Here is a 20,646-nt window from a genome sequence, read left to right on the forward strand (position 1 = left end):
TGATACTCGATACACGTTCTTTTCCCCTCCGCTATCCGCGCGCAGTGCACGAAATGTAGCGTGCGTGATACACACGACAGACGTGACTCGCGTCAGTTAGCCAGCGACAGAAGCGCGAAACGGCTGCGATTCTGTTGTGCCCAATTCAAACCTCTTATCCGCCAAAGTTTTGGGCTTTCACAGACATTCTCGTGATATTGGTGGCGTTAAATTCACAGTTGTTATTATTAGCGACCTCTATCGTGTTCAGAGCAAAACTGCGAAGTGCTTTCAAACGTAAAAAGCAAGAAACAATCGATCCACGGAACTGATCGTTTGCGAAGTCACGCGTGCCATGCGTGAGTGAGTTGAACTGACCTCTAAGCGCGCGTAAACTTTCACGCACTAATACTCGTGCGAGATCACCACGCTTTGCGTGTTTGGAGCTTTTTTGACGATTTCTTCGAAATTTTTACGCCAAGTGGCAAGAAAAAACAATTTTAGGCTATATTACACACATGCGATTTATGTTGGCCTGGAAAATGCTCAAATTAAAGCAATGTTGCGTCAGATTTGCTCTGCTCAAAATTATTGTTAAAATCGACAGGTGTACCGAGATAAATTTTACGTTGTTGTAAAACTAAAAAAATTTGGAACGCTTCACGAATTTGCGTGTCATCCTTGCGCAGGGGCCATGCTAATCTTCTCTGTATCGTTCCAATTTTAGTATATGTGCTGCCGTTAAGCGAGCACGTCCATAGCTACGATCAAAGAAAGAATATATGTGGTACAATTGGACAATTCTAAAGCATGTGGGAAGTGTTTAAACTTGCGTCGGGGACAATTAATCGTCCACGCATGCGTGTAGGTGCGATGCACACGTCTGCAATAATGTCTGAATTGTTAAATGTGCTTCTGGTGTGTTTCTCAGATTTTTCCCAATTTTTTTCGTTTAGTTTGAGAAGTTTAAATTAGTTTAGAAACTTAATGAAACTATTTGAGAGTGTTCTTGGCCGAATCCGTGTCAAAACAGCACAACTGGCAATAGATTTTTAAGTCCACCGACAGCCCTTCTCGCATTTTGTCTTGTTTATTCCTTGGGTTTCGTTTAGGGTAACATATGGGGTGAATTGGAGTTTTTATTGGATACTTTCTTGGTTATTTAAAACCGTTGGTCGCGTGTCACAGTTATTGATTTCGCAACTGACAACATCATTGTGTAAATATGAGCGGCCAAACTGTCGTGTTGGTTTAGTTGTCAAGAGCCCAGCTTGATCTTATTTTAAACCTTTATGTAATGTTGTCGTTACATTTGACCATAAAAATATTCATATATTGCTCAGTGTTCAAGTGTTACTCGTATTTCACAGTGGTATGTATAAAATGATAATCAGGGCTCACTGATTAATTATACAGATTGAAGAAACGTATTGAATTTGCATTCGCCTTTTCAAAGTCTCATGTGTTTGTAGATATTACATGTAAATATATGCTAAAAGATACTCGAAATTTTCTTTTAAGGATTATCTTAATTTTAACGTAGTTCTTAAAGCATTTCGCTTTTTTCACCCCTTTGTTTTCTCTTTCTTGTCTCAAGTCGCTAAATTCTCTCGCGATATGATGTATGCTCCCATGGTAAGCCATTTAGTTTCAGTCCCAACAAGCTACTGCCGAAAAAATATTTCGATGTTTTAGCAAGAAATTATATTCCCGCTGTTTTTGGCCATACCCCAACCACGCGGAAAACGTTTTCCCGACGTCGCCAGTCGCGTCCACGTTATCAACTTTCAGCGGCTGCACTCAGTGAACGTGCGCGATGAGAACATATATCAAAATGGCGGACGGTTGGAGAGTTTTGTTCGATAGCAAATTTCTTTGTTTCAACTCCTCATCTTTTGAATATTCTTCAGTAGTTGGAAGTTGAACATATTGCATTTTAAATGGCGGCGATTCGCGTTTGCACAGGTTCGTCTCAACTTATTTTATTTTGATTAATTCATCTGATTCTTCTCCTATCGCGCGACCCCGCGCGCCGAGCAACATGCAAAAAGATCGAAATATGATTGGCATACGTTTATCTAAATCATGGCTCTGGAAATTTGGCTGTATAGCAAAACGGGAACTTCAGCTGGTTATGTTCCATTTCCTGTTAAAGGTCTCAGTCTAGAAAGTAAACTTTGATTTTCTTTCTCAGGAGCATACACGACTGTTGCAAAACGTATTTGGAATGTAATAATGCTCAAAAATTCATTAGTGTGTAACTTAAAAATCTTGAAAACTTGTGCCATGAGTTTTCCATATGCAACTACAAGCAGGGACCTTGGAGACCATTTTAAAGTTGTAGGGCTGAAAAATCTGGCCAAGACAAACAAGCATTAGGGGTCACTGTTCCATTATTTATCATGTGATATGGAGCCCTAAAGAATAAACCTGAGCAAAAAAGTGATAGGGCTGTGGGCTGAGCTCCACCAGCCCTTCCCCTTCACATTCCCTAAACTGCAATCCTTTATAAAAAGAATGATTTATCTTGTCATTTACATTTCAGGTATCTTGAGGACTGTAAAATGGCAAACATCTAACAGATTGCTGTGCTGTTTCCACATTCATTCTGGAGCTGTAAATAAGGGACTGCTTTTTCAAACAAGGACACTTTCACAACAGAAGCCTCAGTCATTAGCACTTCAACAATGTGTGTCCCGGCTTCTTAGTTTGAAGCAGTTCGTTCATTGTTTTTGTACTAAAACATCAAGCAGCAAGTTTGAAAATAGAACTTCACCAGATCTAAAGAAAGAAACTCATGAACTCAACCTCAGCCATGTAGATAATCAGGGCCGTGCACAAATGATGGATGTTGGTGCCAAGGCAGAGAGTAACAGACTAGCTGTGGCAACAGCTGTAGTGAATTTAGGTGCGGAAGCATTTCATCTTTTAAAAGAAAACAAAATTAGCAAGGGAAATGTTTTGACTGTTGCTCAACTGGCAGGTATTATGGCATCAAAGCAGACTCCAAATCTTATTCCTTTGTGCCACAATATTCACATAACTCATGCAGAAGTCAACCTGGAATTGAATGAAGAAAAATTTGCTGTGAATATTACAGGCTCAGTGAACTCGGTCGGGAGGACTGGAGTGGAGATGGAATCACTGACTGCTGTTACTATAGCTGCTTTGACTGTGTACGACATGTGCAAAGCTGTGTCACATGATATTGTTATCTCTGACATCAAGCTTCTGAAAAAAGTCGGAGGAAATAGTGGTGATTATATTGCAACTTGAATATGTACCCAAAGTGTTTCAGTTAACCTGTTTATTTAGAGACATCTTGTGTTTTTTTTTTTTTTTCGGATAAATTGCAGATTTGTTGTCATGTATCAAGTGTGAAGATAGGTAGATGAACTATTGGACATGGTTAAGTGCATATTTCAATTAGATGCATATTCTATACTTCATCTTGTATGGAGACTGATGTGGATCTCGGCAAGTACTAAAAGAACCTGCCCAAGTTCCTCTAGAAGGACAGCACACCTCTAGTGTGGAAAGGGCTGTTGCCTTTGGTGAGAACTTCCATATGAAAAAGTCTGGGATCATGCTTATCATAGGTTTTATTTATTTATTATGTTTTTACTCCTTTGGGTCAGGAGACTTGAGTTGAAGATTACAGAGGACAAATTGTTGTGACGTAAAATAAAATTCTCCTCACTTGTCCAAAGAAGGGGATGTGAAAACTAGTGAAGAGAATCTGTATGATAGGAATTAAAGTTTTGGTGCAATAGATCTTTTACGAGCTGAAATATATATATATTTTTTTTACATTTTATTCAACAACAAAAATAATATATTAGAAAAATTAAAGATATATAAAGTTCTGGGTGTTCACAAATTTACCTTAGACCTTATTTGTTTATGGGGGGGGGGGGGGAACAGGCAGTGCTATGCTACAGGCAGTGATGGCTTTAGGTTAAAAACTTCAGCTACATTGATCACTTTGGCTTTGATCCATTATACATCATAAGTGTAGACAGAGAAACTAAACATAATATTAAACTGCCACACGGATCGTGCCCAGAGTTCCTCTCCAAAATTTGGAATATTTGGAACTTTCAGCATGCCATCCAAAATTTGGAACATCCAACTGATCAAACCATAGCTGTTTTAATTATCGAGTCAGTATTTGTTTTTTCCTTAAAATGCAAATTAGAGAGGTTTATTTGTTTTGATTAGCTTGTGTGAGGAGAGTAAAACAAAGAAGTAAATGCTCAATTTAAATCACTTCGAGACAATTGATTTTCCCACAAATGAACAGTAGGTAAAGTACTTATTACTACTAAGGTAAGCCAAGTAGATTAGTTCAGTCACTCGGGTTTCCATATGGTTGAACCACTCTCAGGCTTTTGCCCCTTTTCCGTGCATGTCAGGTGTTGGTAGTAGTGAACCTTAACATATTCCCTCACTAATCCAAACTGAGCCACAGCATCTTCCCACTTTGCAGACAAGAAAACGGTTCATCAAGCTCTAAATTAACAAATAATTATAAATTGTGATTGTAAAGATAAATTATGATTTTAACCTGTGATCATGCACATAACTTGCACTAGAGAGATGGAGAGTTTGCCCTGTTGATAGGTCTTTCCCCGCCAAACCATGTGTAGAAAATCAATACACAGCATAGAATTGCAAAATTTGCACTTTTTATTAAAAAATAAGACTACACAAGAACTTAAAACATCTTCTTTCAAATGACCTCCAAATCTTTGCTAATCAGTCAGCTAATTTGGCACCAATCAGTAAAGTGAGTTAATGCCAATAAGTAAGTTAATTTGATGCTTCAGAGTCATCTGTTTCCTGATCAGGAGGATACCACTACAGCTTGTTGAAATGACTGTAGGCAACCTCTGGCTGGCTTGTTGTAGACCATTTGAAATTAAAAGAGCTTTGGAGACCCATTGATGGTCAATTTGAGCCAGCTACCAAGCAAAGGTATTCTACAAAAATAATAAAAGGGAAAAGAAAGAAACAAAATGGTGCTATTTAGGCCTATTTGTAGTCTGCAGTCAGTAAATTTCACACATCGACTACAAGAGTGGCCCAGTGCGCTGGCATGTGTCTCACTCAAGCGTTACTGAGACCAAGCTGATATTTTATGGTATCGAAAGGAAGACATAGCAACGCTATAATAGAGGCACTAGAGCTAGATCGGGAGGTATTTGAAGCGATCCCAGATACTGCAGATATAAACAGCGTAGATCGGCAAGGGGTGTGGAAATTTACAAGGCGCGCGGTCACATGTACTCATCGAAGGAACATCAAGAGCACAATCGGCAAATGTTGCCTGATTCTCGGCTTCAACGAAACTTGCAATTGACATCCATCTCAACCACTTTCCACAACTCTACTCTGTATATTTCTCAGGAATCGGGCGCGAAAATGTGAGATCTCAGCTCAAAACACGGCTAGCTAGTTGTTGAAGTTTCGAAATTATGAATCAAAATGGCTTCCAAAACAACACGCAGCGAACATCTGAATCTTGGAACAACGAAAGGTTCTCATTGGGCGATTGTTGGAACAACGAAAGGCTGAGATTGAGGAATCCAGCCGTGTGCTTAAATTGGTAAATCTAGTCATTTGATTGGTTCAAACTGTGCTTCATTTGTGCTAACATTGCCGCAATACTACGTGAGTGCGTTGCGTTATAATCGATCATTGGATAACGCTCTTACCGTGAGTCGAAGATTTATTGCTTTTTCACATTTAGCCCGTAGAACAGCTAATCCGCCTGTTCTGCGCTGCAGGTTAGCTGAAGTGATTCGGCATGACTAGTCGAATATGGGACAATATGAGTACAGTGATTCATAGATGCACCAAGGTGTATACCAAAGGAAATGAACATTGAAGTTAATAAACCAGATAACTTGGAGTCTCGAGTGTGGCGGAACCGCGTTCGCGGACAACATGATACTCGTTACGCGTTCACTTTTTCATCCACTATTCGCGCGTAAATGTGGCGTGCGCGCAAGACACGACAACTTTAGCGCCAAAGACGCGACTCGCGTTTTAACCAGCGAGAGAAGGTCAGAGGAACGCGAAACAGCTGAGATTCCGTTGGGCTCAATTCAAACTTTTCTCCCCGCGCTGCCGTGAGTTATATTTTCTTGAGGTTGGTAGCGTTAAATTCATAGTTTGTAGTCATAGCAACCTCTATCGTGTTCAGAGGAAAATTTTGAAGCACTATCATGTGAAAAGCAAGAAACCTTCGATCTACGGGAAGTGCGTGACCCGGGGGTGCGTGATCGATTGATCGATTGTTCGATTGTCAAGTCACGCGTGAGTTGTGGTTAGCGCGCGGAAGCTCTCACGCACTAATTCTCGAGCGTGGGCGCTCGTGTGAGATCACAGCGCTTTTCGTGTTTGAAGTTTTTTCAACTATTTTTTCGAAATTTTGATGTCAAGTGGCAAGAAATCGGAGTTTTAGACTATAATACACACATGAGATTGATTATGGTCTGGAAAATGCTCTGATTAAAGCAGTGTGCCTCAGATTTGCTCTGATCAGATCGACAGGTTATGTCGAGATAAATCTTACATCGTTGCAAAAGTGAAAAAGAAATTGGAACGCTTCACGATTTTGCTAACTATTTCCTCAGATGTTAGCGCAATCAAATTAAGCACAATTTAAGCACAATGTTAGCACACTTTGAACCAATCAAATAGCTGGATCCACTATTTAAGCACAAGGTAAGCCAATTAGAGAAGGAGAATTTTATCCAACGTTGGACTAACATGGAACAACCAAGATGCGCCGCTTTGCTGTTGGTTGTTCTTTCGAGTCTCATGCTCTGTACCCTGTACCTTCATGTCTCGGCTGTCTGGCTGTGTTTTCGCGTGAGATGGCAAAGACCTTCAAAGGTAAAATGCAGCGAAAGGATCCGAACTTCGCGCTTTGGAGTGTGCTAAAAGAGGATGTTTCCACTCGGGGCATAACTTCAGATAAGGGGAAGGATACTATGGGCATGCAGTGGAACTATTGAGCAGATCTGGAAAGAGCAGCAGTATCACATAGCATGTATTCAAGATCCTGGAGGTACTGCTGTCCAGTTGTACACAAAGACTGGACCCTTAAGAAGGGAGTCATTAGCTCCCAGTTTACTGATCGGCAAGAGGGTCCACATCTCTTGAGTCATTCCACAACTGACACATCGAGTGCTTCATTCCAGGAAGTGATCAAGAACAGAACTGCATCACCCCAAAAATTATTCAAGTTTGGCCATGTGGGGTAGTGGAATACCAATATACCTGAAATGAAAAACCCATTATACCCAAAATTTCCCCTCATATATATTTGGGCAATGTTGCAAAAACATGCCCACTAGGTTTAATTGCCTGGATTCAGGTGCAGTCCTAATCCAGGCTAAGCTAGCGACTTTAAACCCCGGGGAAGGGGGGAGGGGGGCTCCATCACAGCCAGGCTGGCCACATGCGCCAGGCACTGCCCTATTTGCTGGTGGTTTGCTGGCAGCCAGCTGTCAAAAGCAGGGGGAGGGGAGGGAGAGTTTTCAGTGTTAAATAACCTTGATATTGACTGTGTTTCTGGGTATTTTACTCAGTTGATGAACCTTGTTGGAGGGTTCTGTCTTGATATGGCACCCTGCTGGAGTGGTCCATGCCATGTGCATGCATGACAAGCTAACCTCCTGGTCAGAGGGGCGGTGAGATGACTTCTGGCCAGTGGGACTGCCCTTGAATCAATGCGGGCATGTTTTTGTGAATACAGTCAGATATGTGAAATACCAAATTATTTGGAAAGAACAAGGTATACTTTATACCCATAAAAGGCCCAATTTTGGCATCAAAATACCATATACTCAAATTAAAATCCCCCTGTATACCCTGTACCCCAAAATGCTGGCTGACCCTGATTTTTATAATTATTTATACAGTTGAAACTCGATATAATGAAGGGCCAATGGACTGGCAAAATATGTTTGCTATATTGGGATTCTTTTGGATATAATTTACAATTACTGGAGCAAAGAAAACCATTTATTATACCTGGGACTTTGTTAAATAGAGGTTCATTAAATCAAGGTTCCATTGTATGCATATAGTTATTTTTTTGCTAGGAACAATAGCCAATGATATGCACTACCAAGAATATCTCCTTGAGGGTAGTGTTCATTGGAATGAAGATATAGGACAGTGGCTGCCGTAGAAGACTTAGAAGCACCAATGTCACACACCTGTAGAACTCTATAGCAGTGTTCTTTGTCATGAAGTCAATTGCTTTAGCAACCTACAGTATGGGAATGACCTAGTGGACTGCCAGGATCACAGAAAGTACACAGGTCAGCAAGTTTTTTATGATCTTCTTTTCATTTGACTAAAGTATGATAATCCATGATTAATCTTTTCATGGTTTATTAACAAAGCAAAATGAGTGATTCTTTACTATAAAGAGTGGTGATTATGTTGCTATATGTGGGGGTTTTACCGTATCCAGGACATGCTAAATGTCAAAATGGTATTAATAAATTTGAAATGGTACATATAGTTCATCTAGAGGCATGTTCTATCTATGCTTCATCTTCCATGGAGATGCTGGACTTTCTCCACATGGATTTCTCATCTCTATTGTAAAAAGGGTTGGTTTACATTTCAATTTTTTTTCTTGTCATTTCTAATTACATTGTAACAGGGAAAGCATTTTATTTGAAATACGAATCACCACTACTGCTACCCAATAGCCTAGGGGGGGGGGTGGTACTCCCTTATATGGACTATATAGGTATGTGCGGCCCCAAAAGGTATGATTTTTCAGCCATTTTGGTCATAAGTAGGGTATCAATTTTAGCTGATTTTGGGCATTTTAGTCATAAATAGGGTATGATTTTTGCACTCTAGCCTTGATATGGGTATGTTTTTAAGAAGAAGCCACTTTTTATCAAAAAGAAAATCAACAAAAACCCTTCACAAATTATGTTTACAGTAGTTTAACATTGGTCTGAACTAGGGAACTAATTATAATGCAGGTCTGAAACAGGAATTTGATTTAAGGGTCAGGTCATAAACAGGGTTTCGAATTATTGGTCAGGTCATAAACAGGGTAGGGAATATCACAGATTTTGGTCATAAATTGGGTAAGGGTTTTGGGAAGCGGGCCGTACACCCCCACCCGGGTTTTAATTTTTCTGGGAGTACCCCCTCCCTCCCCAGGGCCCAATAGTTAGGTTCAATTTATGCTAATCTCCACCAAGTGTTAAAAAGTAAGAAAGGTCATATTTCTCATTGAGATAGAGGCAACCATGCGATCCACCCATGCTTCGTTGTACTTGTTTTGCAGATATTTAAGTGGTAAATAATTTACGTTTGTTTGAACGTAGTGAATTAGAACGTAAGGCCATATTTCTCATTGAGATAGAGGCAACCTGCTCTTGACATAAATTCTCAGATAATAGTGAAAGAGCAAAACTCACTGATGTGCCAGGAAAGATTAGACTTGTACTTGATTTCTTCTTCCTTTATTCACATTGTGTAGTTTCAGAAATTATCCATACCCCCCGCACAAAAGAGATTTTTTTCTTAAAATATTTTTGGTCTGCGAGAAGACCCCCCCCCCCACCCCCCCACCCCCCCAACAAAATTCTAATCTCTTCTGTAGAGGGAGTATGGATATTTTCTGGAACTGCACATTCCTTCCAGAAGGTCTGATATCAAGCCCAGATTAGACTCAACACAATTAGCCTTTCCTACTGTCTACACAATTTTTCCCCAAAACAGGTTGCAGAGAGTGATAATAAATCTATATTTTATTTATAATCAAGCCCAGGTTAGACTCAACACAATTAGCCTTTCCTACTGTCCACAATTATTATTATTATTATTGTTATTACTATTATAATCTCAAAAATTACAATTTCCTCGATTGTGATTGGTCTTAAAAACTCCTATTTTCCACTAATTGACTTGCCAAGTTGTTATCGGACAGTTCATTATTGGACAGTTTGTTATCGGACAGTTCAATAAGCCAATCACATTCAAAGTTGTAGTTTAAATCAACCAATCACATTCAAAGGTGTAGTTACGTGCGTGCGTGCATGCGCTATTGTGTTTTTGGTGCCTAATTGCCAGTAGGAGGTGCGATGGCCTTAGAATGTTTACATCTCCTTTGTAGGTATTTTACTGCAAATTTTCCCTTTCTTTCATAACTTGGCTATTCTTCTTTTCTTGGAAATTGTAATTTTTACGATCAACTGATAATTATTATTATTATTATTATTATTATTATCATCATCATTATTATGTATTATTACTCTTGCTGGTCACGAGACTTGAGTTTAAGATTACAGAGGACAAATTGTTGTGATGGAAAATAAAATTCTCCTCACTTGTACAAAGAAGGAAATGTGGATACCAGTGATGAGAATCTGTATGAAGATGAATGCTAGTTTTGGCGCAATTAATCTTTGACAAGCTCATCACACAGAGACAGAACAAAATTAGGTTATAAAATACATAAAGTTAGTTGTTTATGGAAACATACAAACAACAATCTCGTCCCTTGCGTGTGCATGACAATTATCTTTTACTTACATTCCGTTGTTTGGAAACATTTTTTTAAACACTGGAAACTAGTTGGCATCGCTTTCACGGTGGCTAAATTAGCTTTAATTGTGTTAAAGAAATGAAGCCTTGTTTTGATTCCCTGGACGGGGGAATGCTCCCAGAAAAGTTGGGTTGGGGTGTGTGGCCCACTTCTCAAAACCCTTACCCTATTTATGACCAACATCTGCGATTTTTGCTACCCTATTTATGACCTGGCCAAAAATTTGATACCCTGTTTATGACCGTTGGGGCTGACACAGTTGCCCTAAACATAAGTTATGAAGGTCTTTTGTTCCTCTAAGAAACATACTCAATTCAAGACTAGAGTGCTAAAACCATACCCTATTTAAGACCAAAATGGCTAAAATCGATACCCTATTTATGCCCAAAATGGTTAAAAAAACCCTACCCTTTGGGGCCGCACATAACCTATATAGGCCATATAAGGGAGTACCCCCCCCCCGGGGTTTGATTTCCTGTAACATCATTATCATCATCATCATCATCATCATCATCATCGTTATTTAAAAACACTGTAAATACATCAGGCATTAACAATTTATTATAAAAGCTTATTACGGAAGACTATGTATACAGATTAATCCTCTATAATTTGAAATATTGCTAACTGTTAAAGAAAAGTAAACTAAATTAAAGCCTGTTTTACATGAATGCCGTGTCGGAATTAATTAACAATCGTCGGAAATTAGTCAGAGATGTCGCTTGCCTAGCAGCTGAGGGTAGACTGTTCCAGAGGGCTGCACCACTATAGCCAAAGCTATTTTTGTAATAGTTTGTACGTGGCAAGGGAATAGCAAGCTTGTTATCAGAATTGCGCAAATTGTAAGAAGTAATCACATCACTCCGCTGAATGAATTTCGAGGACAACTGTAATTGGGTGCGAGGCCATTTAAGGACTTATAGACCATCTCAGCCTATAGTTTTTGACGTCGAGTTTCTAAATCATCAGCTTTGCGCGCTGCTAAACTGGAAAACGTTTGCCCTAGTTTACCCAATGTAGCCAGTTCTCAGTGGAGACGGTCGAAAAAGCGGGCGGGCGAGGAACCAGACCCCGCTCGTCGCCCGCCCGCTTTTACGATCGTTCCCACTGACCGAGAGCTGGACCAGGTTACAAGGCATACTGTGTTCCATCATACACTGTTGTATTTGGTCTATGATGTGGTTTTGAATTTTCTTGATTAAAAATTCTAGCGACACTGTCTTGCCGGGCATACCTTGTAGCCAAAATCTGTCTAATTTGACATGTTTTTAATATCTTCTATTAAAACTGCATCTTTTGACGGTAAGAACTGATACTGTAATTATTTCATGGTTTGATATCGTGACGTTTTATCGATAGATTTTTAAGGTACTCTTTCGTTTCATAACAACGTGCACCTAAGGACCTAGTCAGACAAAAGTGATATCTTAGCTTCATTGACCAACGCCCATCGTTAGCCAGACTTTCAAGTGAAAGTACGTGCGGGTTAGAACAAGCACCTCTGACTAGATACACCATGCGAGAAATAGTCCATTTACAGGCTGGACAATGTGGAAATCAGATCGGTGCGAAGGTAAAACCCTGATTTTGTATTTCTTTTGTTCTTTGCGAAATAATCTGGGGAAAAATTGGCGATACATTTCACTCAGCTCTATTTCAGCCATGAATATTCTAACTAAAAACTCAAGCGCTATATTTTCCATTGCCGTTCGTAGTTTTAACTGTGAATGATGTCATTCCTTTAAGACTGATTTATACATTCCTTTACGATTTGTCTTTCTCCTTTGACGGGATTTTAATCGTTGGAACGCTGTATTCAAAAACTGACTTTTTATTCAAATTATCAATGCAAAGCAATCGGTTGTATTTTAATGGCTTTCTTCACACACGCGTACATATCGCCTCACTACTTTAACTTGTCGCAGGTTCATTAAACCTTTAAAAACTACTAGAAATCGAGAAGAAATTTAATATCCATGCCGATCTTCCCTAACTCATCTTCTTTTACATCTTCGCCTGTCTTTCTGGTAATATTCCACTCCATTTAAGCTGGTTTGTTTTTTTCTGCGTGGATATTTTTTTTTTACCACACCCATAAAATAATAATGCTACGAGATTTTCAATTCTGTCTATTTGTTGTGCCCACGGGAGCGAAGACACAATATTTCTTGCTACGCTATTGTTATCGATTGTAACTTCTCGCATTTTGGAAAGCTGAGTTTTCTTTACGATGAAGTACATCCTTTTAGCTATGTTTACATAGAAATTCTCGAAATGTTATATATGAAAAAAGCAAACAACATCATATGTTATAATTTATACCGACGGATCAATAACGCTCGTGAGACATTTGAATGAAAAGATGCAATTTAATATCAACATGTTTTTTACAGTTTCGGTTAAGCTTCAATTAAGATGGTTTCTTTGATTTTTGCGAGGCGATTGAATGAAATATTTCACTTTAATTTCAATAACCATGTTTATAGTCCCACTGTTATGGTTTGGCAAAATTGCTCCAGTTACTTTAGTTTCGAAAGATAATTACACCAACAAGAATAAAACGTTTCACTTTAGTTTCAACAGACACGATTTATTGTTTGTTGTTACTTTAAAATACTTTCATTATCTTTCAGTTTTGGGAAGTCATTTCAGATGAACATGGCGTCGATCCAACTGGTTCCTACCATGGCGATGCACAGACACAACTCGACAAAATCGACGTTTACTACAACGAAGCTACAGGTATGAATAAAGCAATAAAAAAATTGCTGATAAGTATTTTGTGATGCCAAAAAGGTTTTATGTTAGAGGTGCTAAAATTGCCTGAGCTCTTTAATTTGTCTGCGGCCTCGAAATTGAAATAATTAATGTTTTTTTCGTCGCGTTGCATTGAGATGATTTGACGTTTGAAACTTCACGAAGTACATTTCCGCTCCTGTCATCGCTATCCAATAAAGAAAGCTGTTTCAATTTAACTGGGTTTGCACGATGTTATTTTTCTTCGACTTCCCCCAGGTCAAGTTTTTATGACCTGTTTTATAAAACTCATGCTAACAAAGCTGAAAACGGGTGGAGGAAAATATCACTAGATTTTCATCATTTCAGATCAAATTTTCCCTTTTTTCATATGACGTTATTTGCATAAAACGCGAAGACTCAAAAATTGATCCATTAAGCATGAATCGTAAGCCTTGTGCATGTTAAAGCAATTTGTGCGAAAATTTCCCATAGCGATATAACACTGAAAAAAGGGAAACTTTTTAGATCGTCGAACTATTTTTTTTGTTCGGAATTCCCCACAGCTTGAAATTACTGTCAAAGTATTGTGATAGAAATCAAAAATGAAAAGCAAAACATGCATTTAGGACTGAATTAAGAATGTAAATCGAAATTCTATCGAAATATCACTGGTGAATGCAAGGCTATTTTGTCTATTACTAAAAACACGCGTCCATTAGCCCAGCAGGTGTACTTAGCCAGTCTTATATTTTAAACTTATTTACTCTCCAGGAGGAAAATATGTTCCCAGAGCAATTCTTGTTGACCTGGAACCAGGCACTATGGATTCTGTACGATCTGGTTCCTATGGGCAGTTGTTCCGTCCTGATAATTTTGTTTTTGGTAAGCTTAGAACATGTTCTCATTTTGAATTTTTTTTTTTTCTCGTATTTACATGTCATATCCTTTATTTAAATAATTGATAAATCAGAGTTTATTTTGATTTCATCGTATTCGTGAGCAAAGGTTTAATTGACAAGCAGCCAAATTTAGATTTAATGTTTCTGTCGGCGTCTCGAAAATTTCTAAAGATAAGAATAATTAACTAGCTTAAGGAACTTAAGCTGATATTTAGTTTGTATTGAAATGTCTTCCACCTGTTCCCATTTCCCCGCAGGCCAAAGTGGCGCAGGAAACAACTGGGCCAAGGGCCATTATACTGAGGGGGCCGAGCTAGTGGACTCAGTTTTGGACGTAGTCCGAAAAGAAACCGAAAACTGCGACTGCGTTCAAGGTTTTCAGCTGACTCACTCATTAGGAGGGGGAACTGGATCGGGCATGGGCACTCTGCTCATTTCCAAGATACGCGAGGAGTACCCTGACAGGATCATGAACTCGTTCAGTGTGGTACCCTCTCCGAAGGTACACGACGACCGTGTAACATATGAAGCCTTAATTAGAAGCCTTGTTGCTTCAAGCTTTAATCGCTGATTTACTGTTTATTGGTCGTCTCTGTTAATTTCAGTTCAAAATATTAGCCCTTGGCTAGAAAAGGTGACTTTTGATATAAAGTGTTTCATAATTCTAAAGAAGACTTTTGAAATTATAGTTTCATTTGATTGACAAAGTCACTTTTCAACCTGGATGTCAGCCTGCGAGAGTCTACACCTTTGAGCTGACCCACCTTTGGGTTGTCAAAATTCTAATTTCTCTTTGTGTACCTTGCTCAGGTCTCTGACACCGTTGTTGAGCCGTACAACGCTACACTGTCAGTGCATCAACTCGTTGAAAACACTGACGAAACTTACTGCATCGACAACGAGGCTCTGTATGACATATGCTTCAGAACCCTCAAGTTGAGCAATCCTACATACGGGGACTTGAATCATCTGGTGTCCGCGACAATGAGTGGTGTGACCACGTGCCTGCGGTTCCCAGGACAGGTAGGTCAGAATAGCAGAAGATGGTTTATGAATTTCCTCGTCGGACGACTCCGTCATACAGATTAAAGAATCGAAAAACTAAAACCGCAAGTGTTAGACAGATTTTATGACGGCAGGAGCCATCAATGCAAAGTTTGCACGGCCTTCTCAACCTGGCCGAAAAAAGCTGAAACGACACAAATTCCCTCCTTCAGTTCAAGTTTCCTCTTTTTTTTTCAAGCCAAGATGGTTGCCACTTTGACCCTTAAAATGAGTCGAATGCAAGAAAAAATTTCACTCACTCAAATTGGGATCGTGATTTATAAAGCCCTTTCGTTTTCTGCAAATCTCCCGCGAGTATGGTTTATCGTGCTCAAAATATAGTAGTGTTCTATTCTTGAATTCATGATCAAAATCTTCTTCCAATTTCAGTTGAATGCAGATCTCAGGAAGCTAGCTGTGAACATGGTCCCATTCCCCCGCCTCCATTTCTTCATGCCAGGGTTTGCACCGCTGACCAGTCGCGGCTCACAGCATTACCGCGCGCTAACAGTCCCGGAGTTGACTCAGCAGATGTTTGATTCCAAGAACATGATGGCTGCTTGTGACCCGAGGCATGGACGCTATCTAACTGTAGCAGCGGTGTTCCGTGGCAAGATGTCGATGAAGGAAGTGGATGAACAAATGTTGAACGTTCAGAACAAAAACAGGTTCGCCTTCGATATCCATTTACAATAATTTCTACCTTTCTCCTGGTGGGGCTGTTCTCCCAAAATCCTGCGTGGCGAAGGGGTAGGGGCGGAAATTATGGTCGAACATAACAGCATCTTGAACCGAAAACCCATTCCAAAAGTCTTAAAAAGTCACACTAAGCCCTGTTCCAGATAATTTCTCCTTGACACCGGCTGTAAAATGTCGTTTTAACTGTCGTTTTACAAAATGTTAAGGTGGTATGATACCCTAGAATGGACCAAAAAGTTTGCTAAATATGGTGACGAAAGATCAATTGTGTGCTATTGCACTCAAGAAGAGAAATTAAATTTTGAAAGTTTTACTCAAAATGGTTGTTATGGAAACCAGCCACAGCCTTTTGAGGTAGTGTTTTACAGTATTGACGCCATCACTTCCTGCTCTTTTACAAAACAAGATTTGACTGTCAATTAAGCATATCGTGTAAGTTTCTGATTTGTTCTGTGCAACGAACCTAAGTTTTGACAGTTAACTCTTATCGTCAGCGCTTTTTGCAGGCTTTGTTTGGAAATAACCTTATTGTATACAACACCCAGTGGACAAATCATCTCATGTCACGTGACAGACGTTAAAATGTTACGATTTTTTTGGCTCATATCATCACGACACTATTGGTCTTTGATTAGCCCAAGTTTCAGGGATTCTACTTAAAAACCTCGCAAAGTAGCAATGTTGGCGCGAAGTCAGTCGGTGCAGAAGTAAACATTTGAGAAAAATGCACTTTATACGTTTCTTACACGAGGTATTAAGCATTTAACGAGCCACGAATAGCGGTGGGGTTGCAGATTGGATTTCGGGGGAGGGAGTGCAATGGTTGCTCTATTTTATAAAAAGTTACCGCAGTTGTGGGAAATGAATGAGCTTGTGATGGCAATTCGAGGGAAAGCTTTTCACAACTAATTATACCAATCGAGTTGTGCATGTCTTTAAAGTTTTTTTCTAAATAGTTTCGATCATATATGTGAAAACCAATCTATATTTTTGGTCACGTTCTTATAGTAAACAGTCGTTGCTATGGCCGTTGCTAAGTGAAAAAACTTACACCACTGTGTACCTTCCTTAAATTTCACACTCATCTAGAAGAAACTTTGCCAAGATCGTTTCAAAATGTTTTTGACAAGTCCTCAAGGGTCTTAAGTCTTGTATTTCCAAGAAATTGAATTTTTCATGAACATCGCCATATTTTAGGGTACCATACTCCCTTAAAACCTACGGCCAATACCAAACTAAACGCAAAATCTATGCCTTGTTTGGTCCGAAGTCATTTAAAATTCTTGAAAATCATTCCCTGTTGAAAGGCGCTCAGCCCGCAAACCTGCAGCTTTACTTGTCTGTCAGGCTACATGGGTATTATGACGAGTATTGCCTTGCATTATATTAAGATTCAATCTTTTCAACATGTTTGTGTATTTTTCTCTTTTGCAGTTCTTACTTTGTGGAATGGATTCCTAACAACGTCAAGACCGCTGTTTGCGATATTCCTCCTCGCGGGCTCAAGATGTCCTCCACGTTCATTGGCAACAGCACTGCCATTCAAGAACTGTTCAAACGAATCGGTGAACAGTTCACTGCCATGTTCAGACGTAAGGCTTTCTTGCACTGGTACACAGGAGAGGGGATGGACGAGATGGAATTCACTGAGGTAAAATAGTTTTCGATCATTTGCTGTTTTTGTTTTGTGTGACAAGATCTTCTTTTCAAAGCAAATGGTTTGAACCCAGGAGTATCATCTATCAGTAGCTATAGCCCGGGGAGGGGGACTCCCACGTAAAAAGGACGCGGGTGCTTGTCGGATATTTTGAAAAGGACCCCTAAAAGGTACCAAGTTCCTGTTTTGTGGGTGTAGCTCAAAAATGTTTTCACCCCCAACGAGGTACCAATTCTAAAACAACACATTATCTTCTGTCATATCTTTTTCGGCTCAATACCCTAAAAGGTATCGCAAAAGTTCCCGCTGTGGGCCTTTTGAGGATGAACACCATAAAGAGGTACCAAAAACGCGTTTTTAACCCCTAAAAGGAATGACAAGCACCCCCGTCCTTTTCATAAGAAAGAATTACTGAAAGAATTACACTGGCTTCCTGTTTCTGAACGCATTAAATTCAAGATTATGTTACTTACCTTTAAGGCTCTTCGTCAACAATCTCCTGTCTACATTCAAGATCTATTAGCGTACTACCAACCTTCCAGAATCCTCCGATCATCACACTTATTACTTCTTAACCCCACGAACTTTCACCTGAAGACATATGGTTCTCGAGCTTTTGCTGTTTCCGCTCCTGAACTCTGGAACAGTCTACCTGTTTCTATCCGCTCATGTGACAATCTAAACTCAAAACTCATCTTTTTAAGAAAACTTATTATTCTTAGCGATTTTTACTTTCTATTACTTTCTTAAATGCACATTTTTAATTATTGAGATTAGTACAGATCATTTTGGCGAATTGTACAGCGCCTAGAGCAGGCATGGATAGGCGCTATATAAATATTTATTTATTATCATTATTTATTATAAGGGAGTTCCCCTCGAGATCAGTAATTCGTATTGTGTGATCGTCTGGGTGAGGGTAGTTCTGAAAAGACGATCACACTGTATGAACTAAAATCCTCTTTTGTTTAATGCTTATTATAAAAGTCTTGGCCATCTCTCTGTCAGACTGTCACGCAACTCGATCCCCCTCTCTCGAGAGCATGGTGTTGCGTGACAAAGAGGGGGTCAGAAGTGGACTAGGCGAAGTTATCTTGCAAATAAAGCATTTCAAATTGTAATGCAAACCGAACGTGACAGATAAAAAACGCACAAGTTGTGAAAAGCTAGATAGAGCGCGCGTTTCAGTTGACAGTTCTTGTGTGACCCGGTTCATTCTGTTCTTTTTCAGGCCGAGTCCAACATGAATGACCTGGTATCCGAGTACCAACAGTACCAGGACGCCACTGCCGAGGAAGAGGGAGATTACGACGACGACGAAGGCGAGGTCGAACCGGAAGATTAAATTTACCAAATATAACGAGTTAAGTTGACATAAGTCAACTCTTGCTTTAGAATAGCACCAAAAATATTTCTTGTAGGATTATGCGAATTGGAAAGGTTAGTTAAATTTTTAATCGTTGTTTGTTGTTTTCTGCGTAATATGATTTCAGTCAAAAGAAACCTGAGCTGATACTTTCAATTCGAACAACGGTGGTCCTAGTTATTTAGCTGGCGTAATATTAAGAATGCCGGCAAATTTAATCAAAGTGTAATGATTTTTATACTATTGAAATATTATTCAATTATTTACACTATTGAAAATATTGTTTAATGAATAATATAATTTAAAAGTTGTATCATTTTTATATGATTTCTTTTTCCTTGTAGAGATTTTAAACCCCAGTGAAAAAAAAAATAAAAGTCTCAAAACTACATGAAAAACAACATGGATCTTTATTTTTTTATTTCCTAAAAACATTAATCGCAGACAAGAGAAAAAGATCATGGTCTCTGGTCGCAGATTGTGAAAGCTTTCTCGGCACATCACTAGTGTAGTTATTTAAGTCGAACCCCGAGCCCCGGCCACACGATCGCAACATTGCAACGCAACATATCGCATCATTGTTGGGCGAAACATGTTGCGCGCGTTTGGCCACCCTCTTGCGATGCATTGTGACATGTTGAGTGTTGATAGCTCAAATTTGTCCATTTTAAACCTTGAGCAAATTAGACCCAACTTGTCGCAACAGCTAACAGGGTGGCCACACGCACGCAACATGTTTCGCCCAACGATATTGCGATATTTTGCGTTAAAATGGTGCGATCGTTTGACCAGGGCATCAGCCCGTTCACATAACGCCGGAGGAATTGAAAATGGAGATTTTACTCTGAAAACGCATCAAAGGTTTTCCGTCCACACTACCCTTGAGGAATTTAAAAAACGCAACAATCACTGCTGGTCACCTCGGATTTGTGTTTGAGGAAAACTCGGGCGGGGAAATTACATGATTACTATCGCGACTTCATCGTTCTTGAAAAGCTCCGTTTTCAAAATGTTTTCCGTCCGCACGTGAACAAAAAGCCGGCGTTTTCAAACTCTTCCGGTTTGATGAGCGTTTTCGAAAAGCTTCGTTTTCGTGACGGACTTGCGTGGGCGGCAAACCTAACCGCAGAAATAAAGCTGTGTTTTCAAATACAATTCCTCTGACGCAGTGTGGACGCTGCCTCAGACATGTCCTGAGCCAGGAAGAGGATGGGGCAGCGGGGGGGGGGGGGGGTGGGGGTGAGAATTGTTAGCGTGATAATCACGTGATGCACGATTGCTTTCGCACGTGCCTGGTTATGCAAATTTATCACTGTTTTGGTTTGCGAGAGAGTTTTCTTCTCAACTTTGCTTTCGAACTCGTCAAGTTTCCTGTCTACTCTCCGAGAAGCACATCTCACGAACGTAAGTAACCATTCTAATGTTTAAGTTTAATATTGACCGTTGAGTTTAAAACACGAGTCATGCATGTACTTCGACTGCTTGCGACTTTCTTTCGTTGTCAGCGAATGTGAAAACCGCTTAAAATGTTTCTTCAAGGTCGTAGTGTGTGTGTGTGTGTTTTTTTTAATTTGGTTTCGTCCACACTCAACGAGATTTCAAGACGAATTGTCGTTGAACTTCTCTCCGAGTTTCTCGCTCTTATCTTTAGACGTTCAATGATTTG

General features: G+C 39.6%; 2 protein-coding genes and 1 non-coding gene across 4 annotated transcripts; 2 read left to right on the plus strand and 1 right to left on the minus strand.

Moving 5' to 3' along the window:
- Positions 1–623: 623 nt before the first annotated feature.
- Positions 624–732, minus strand: LOC145470897 (U6 spliceosomal RNA). Its single transcript, XR_014042545.1, has one exon. It is a non-coding gene; the product is annotated as a U6 spliceosomal RNA (small nuclear RNA).
- Positions 733–1,405: 673 nt separating this feature from the next.
- Positions 1,406–3,865, plus strand: LOC145469795 (cyclic pyranopterin monophosphate synthase-like). Its single transcript, XM_081453605.1, has 2 exons — positions 1,406–1,944; positions 2,525–3,865. The coding sequence occupies exons 1-2, from the start codon at positions 1,920–1,922 to the stop codon at positions 3,253–3,255; spliced, it is 756 nt and encodes a 251-aa protein (XP_081309731.1). The 5' UTR covers positions 1,406–1,919; the 3' UTR covers positions 3,256–3,865.
- A 31-nt stretch (positions 3,866–3,896) lies between these two features.
- LOC145469758 (tubulin beta-2B chain-like) lies at positions 3,897–20,160 on the plus strand. Of its 2 annotated transcripts, none has more exons than XM_081453557.1 (8): positions 3,897–8,318; positions 13,210–13,318; positions 14,087–14,197; positions 14,472–14,716; positions 15,025–15,237; positions 15,649–15,926; positions 17,392–17,608; positions 18,846–20,160. In XM_081453557.1, exons 3-8 carry the CDS (start codon positions 14,137–14,139, stop codon positions 18,957–18,959), a joined length of 1,128 nt encoding a protein of 375 aa, XP_081309683.1. In that variant the 5' UTR covers positions 3,897–8,318; positions 13,210–13,318; positions 14,087–14,136; the 3' UTR covers positions 18,960–20,160. The 2 variants fall into 2 exon arrangements, with proteins under 2 accessions (XP_081309683.1, XP_081309682.1); XM_081453556.1 differs by lacking the exon at positions 3,897–8,318 and adding an exon at positions 9,979–12,149.
- The last annotated feature ends 486 nt before the right edge of the window (positions 20,161–20,646 follow it).

This window comes from Orbicella franksi, chromosome 15 (assembly GCF_964199315.1).
Source record: "Orbicella franksi chromosome 15, jaOrbFran1.1, whole genome shotgun sequence".
Taxonomy (NCBI): Eukaryota; Metazoa; Cnidaria; class Anthozoa; order Scleractinia; family Merulinidae; genus Orbicella; species Orbicella franksi.

Bases quoted from the DNA above. Each gene is read 5' to 3' on its own strand.
- LOC145469795 (XM_081453605.1), top strand. From the start codon at position 1,920: ATGGCGGCGATTCGCGTTTGCACAG. The intron at 1,945-2,524 runs GTTCGTCTCAAC...TTTACATTTCAG, and splicing joins GGCGATTCGCGTTTGCACAG to GTATCTTGAGGACTGTAAAA.
- LOC145469758 (XM_081453556.1), top strand. From the start codon at position 12,093: ATGCGAGAAATAGTCCATTTACAGGCTGGACAATGTGGAAATCAGATC. The intron at 15,238-15,648 runs GTAGGTCAGAAT...TTCCAATTTCAG, and splicing joins GCCTGCGGTTCCCAGGACAG to TTGAATGCAGATCTCAGGAA. The intron at 15,927-17,391 runs GTTCGCCTTCGA...TCTCTTTTGCAG, and splicing joins AACGTTCAGAACAAAAACAG to TTCTTACTTTGTGGAATGGA.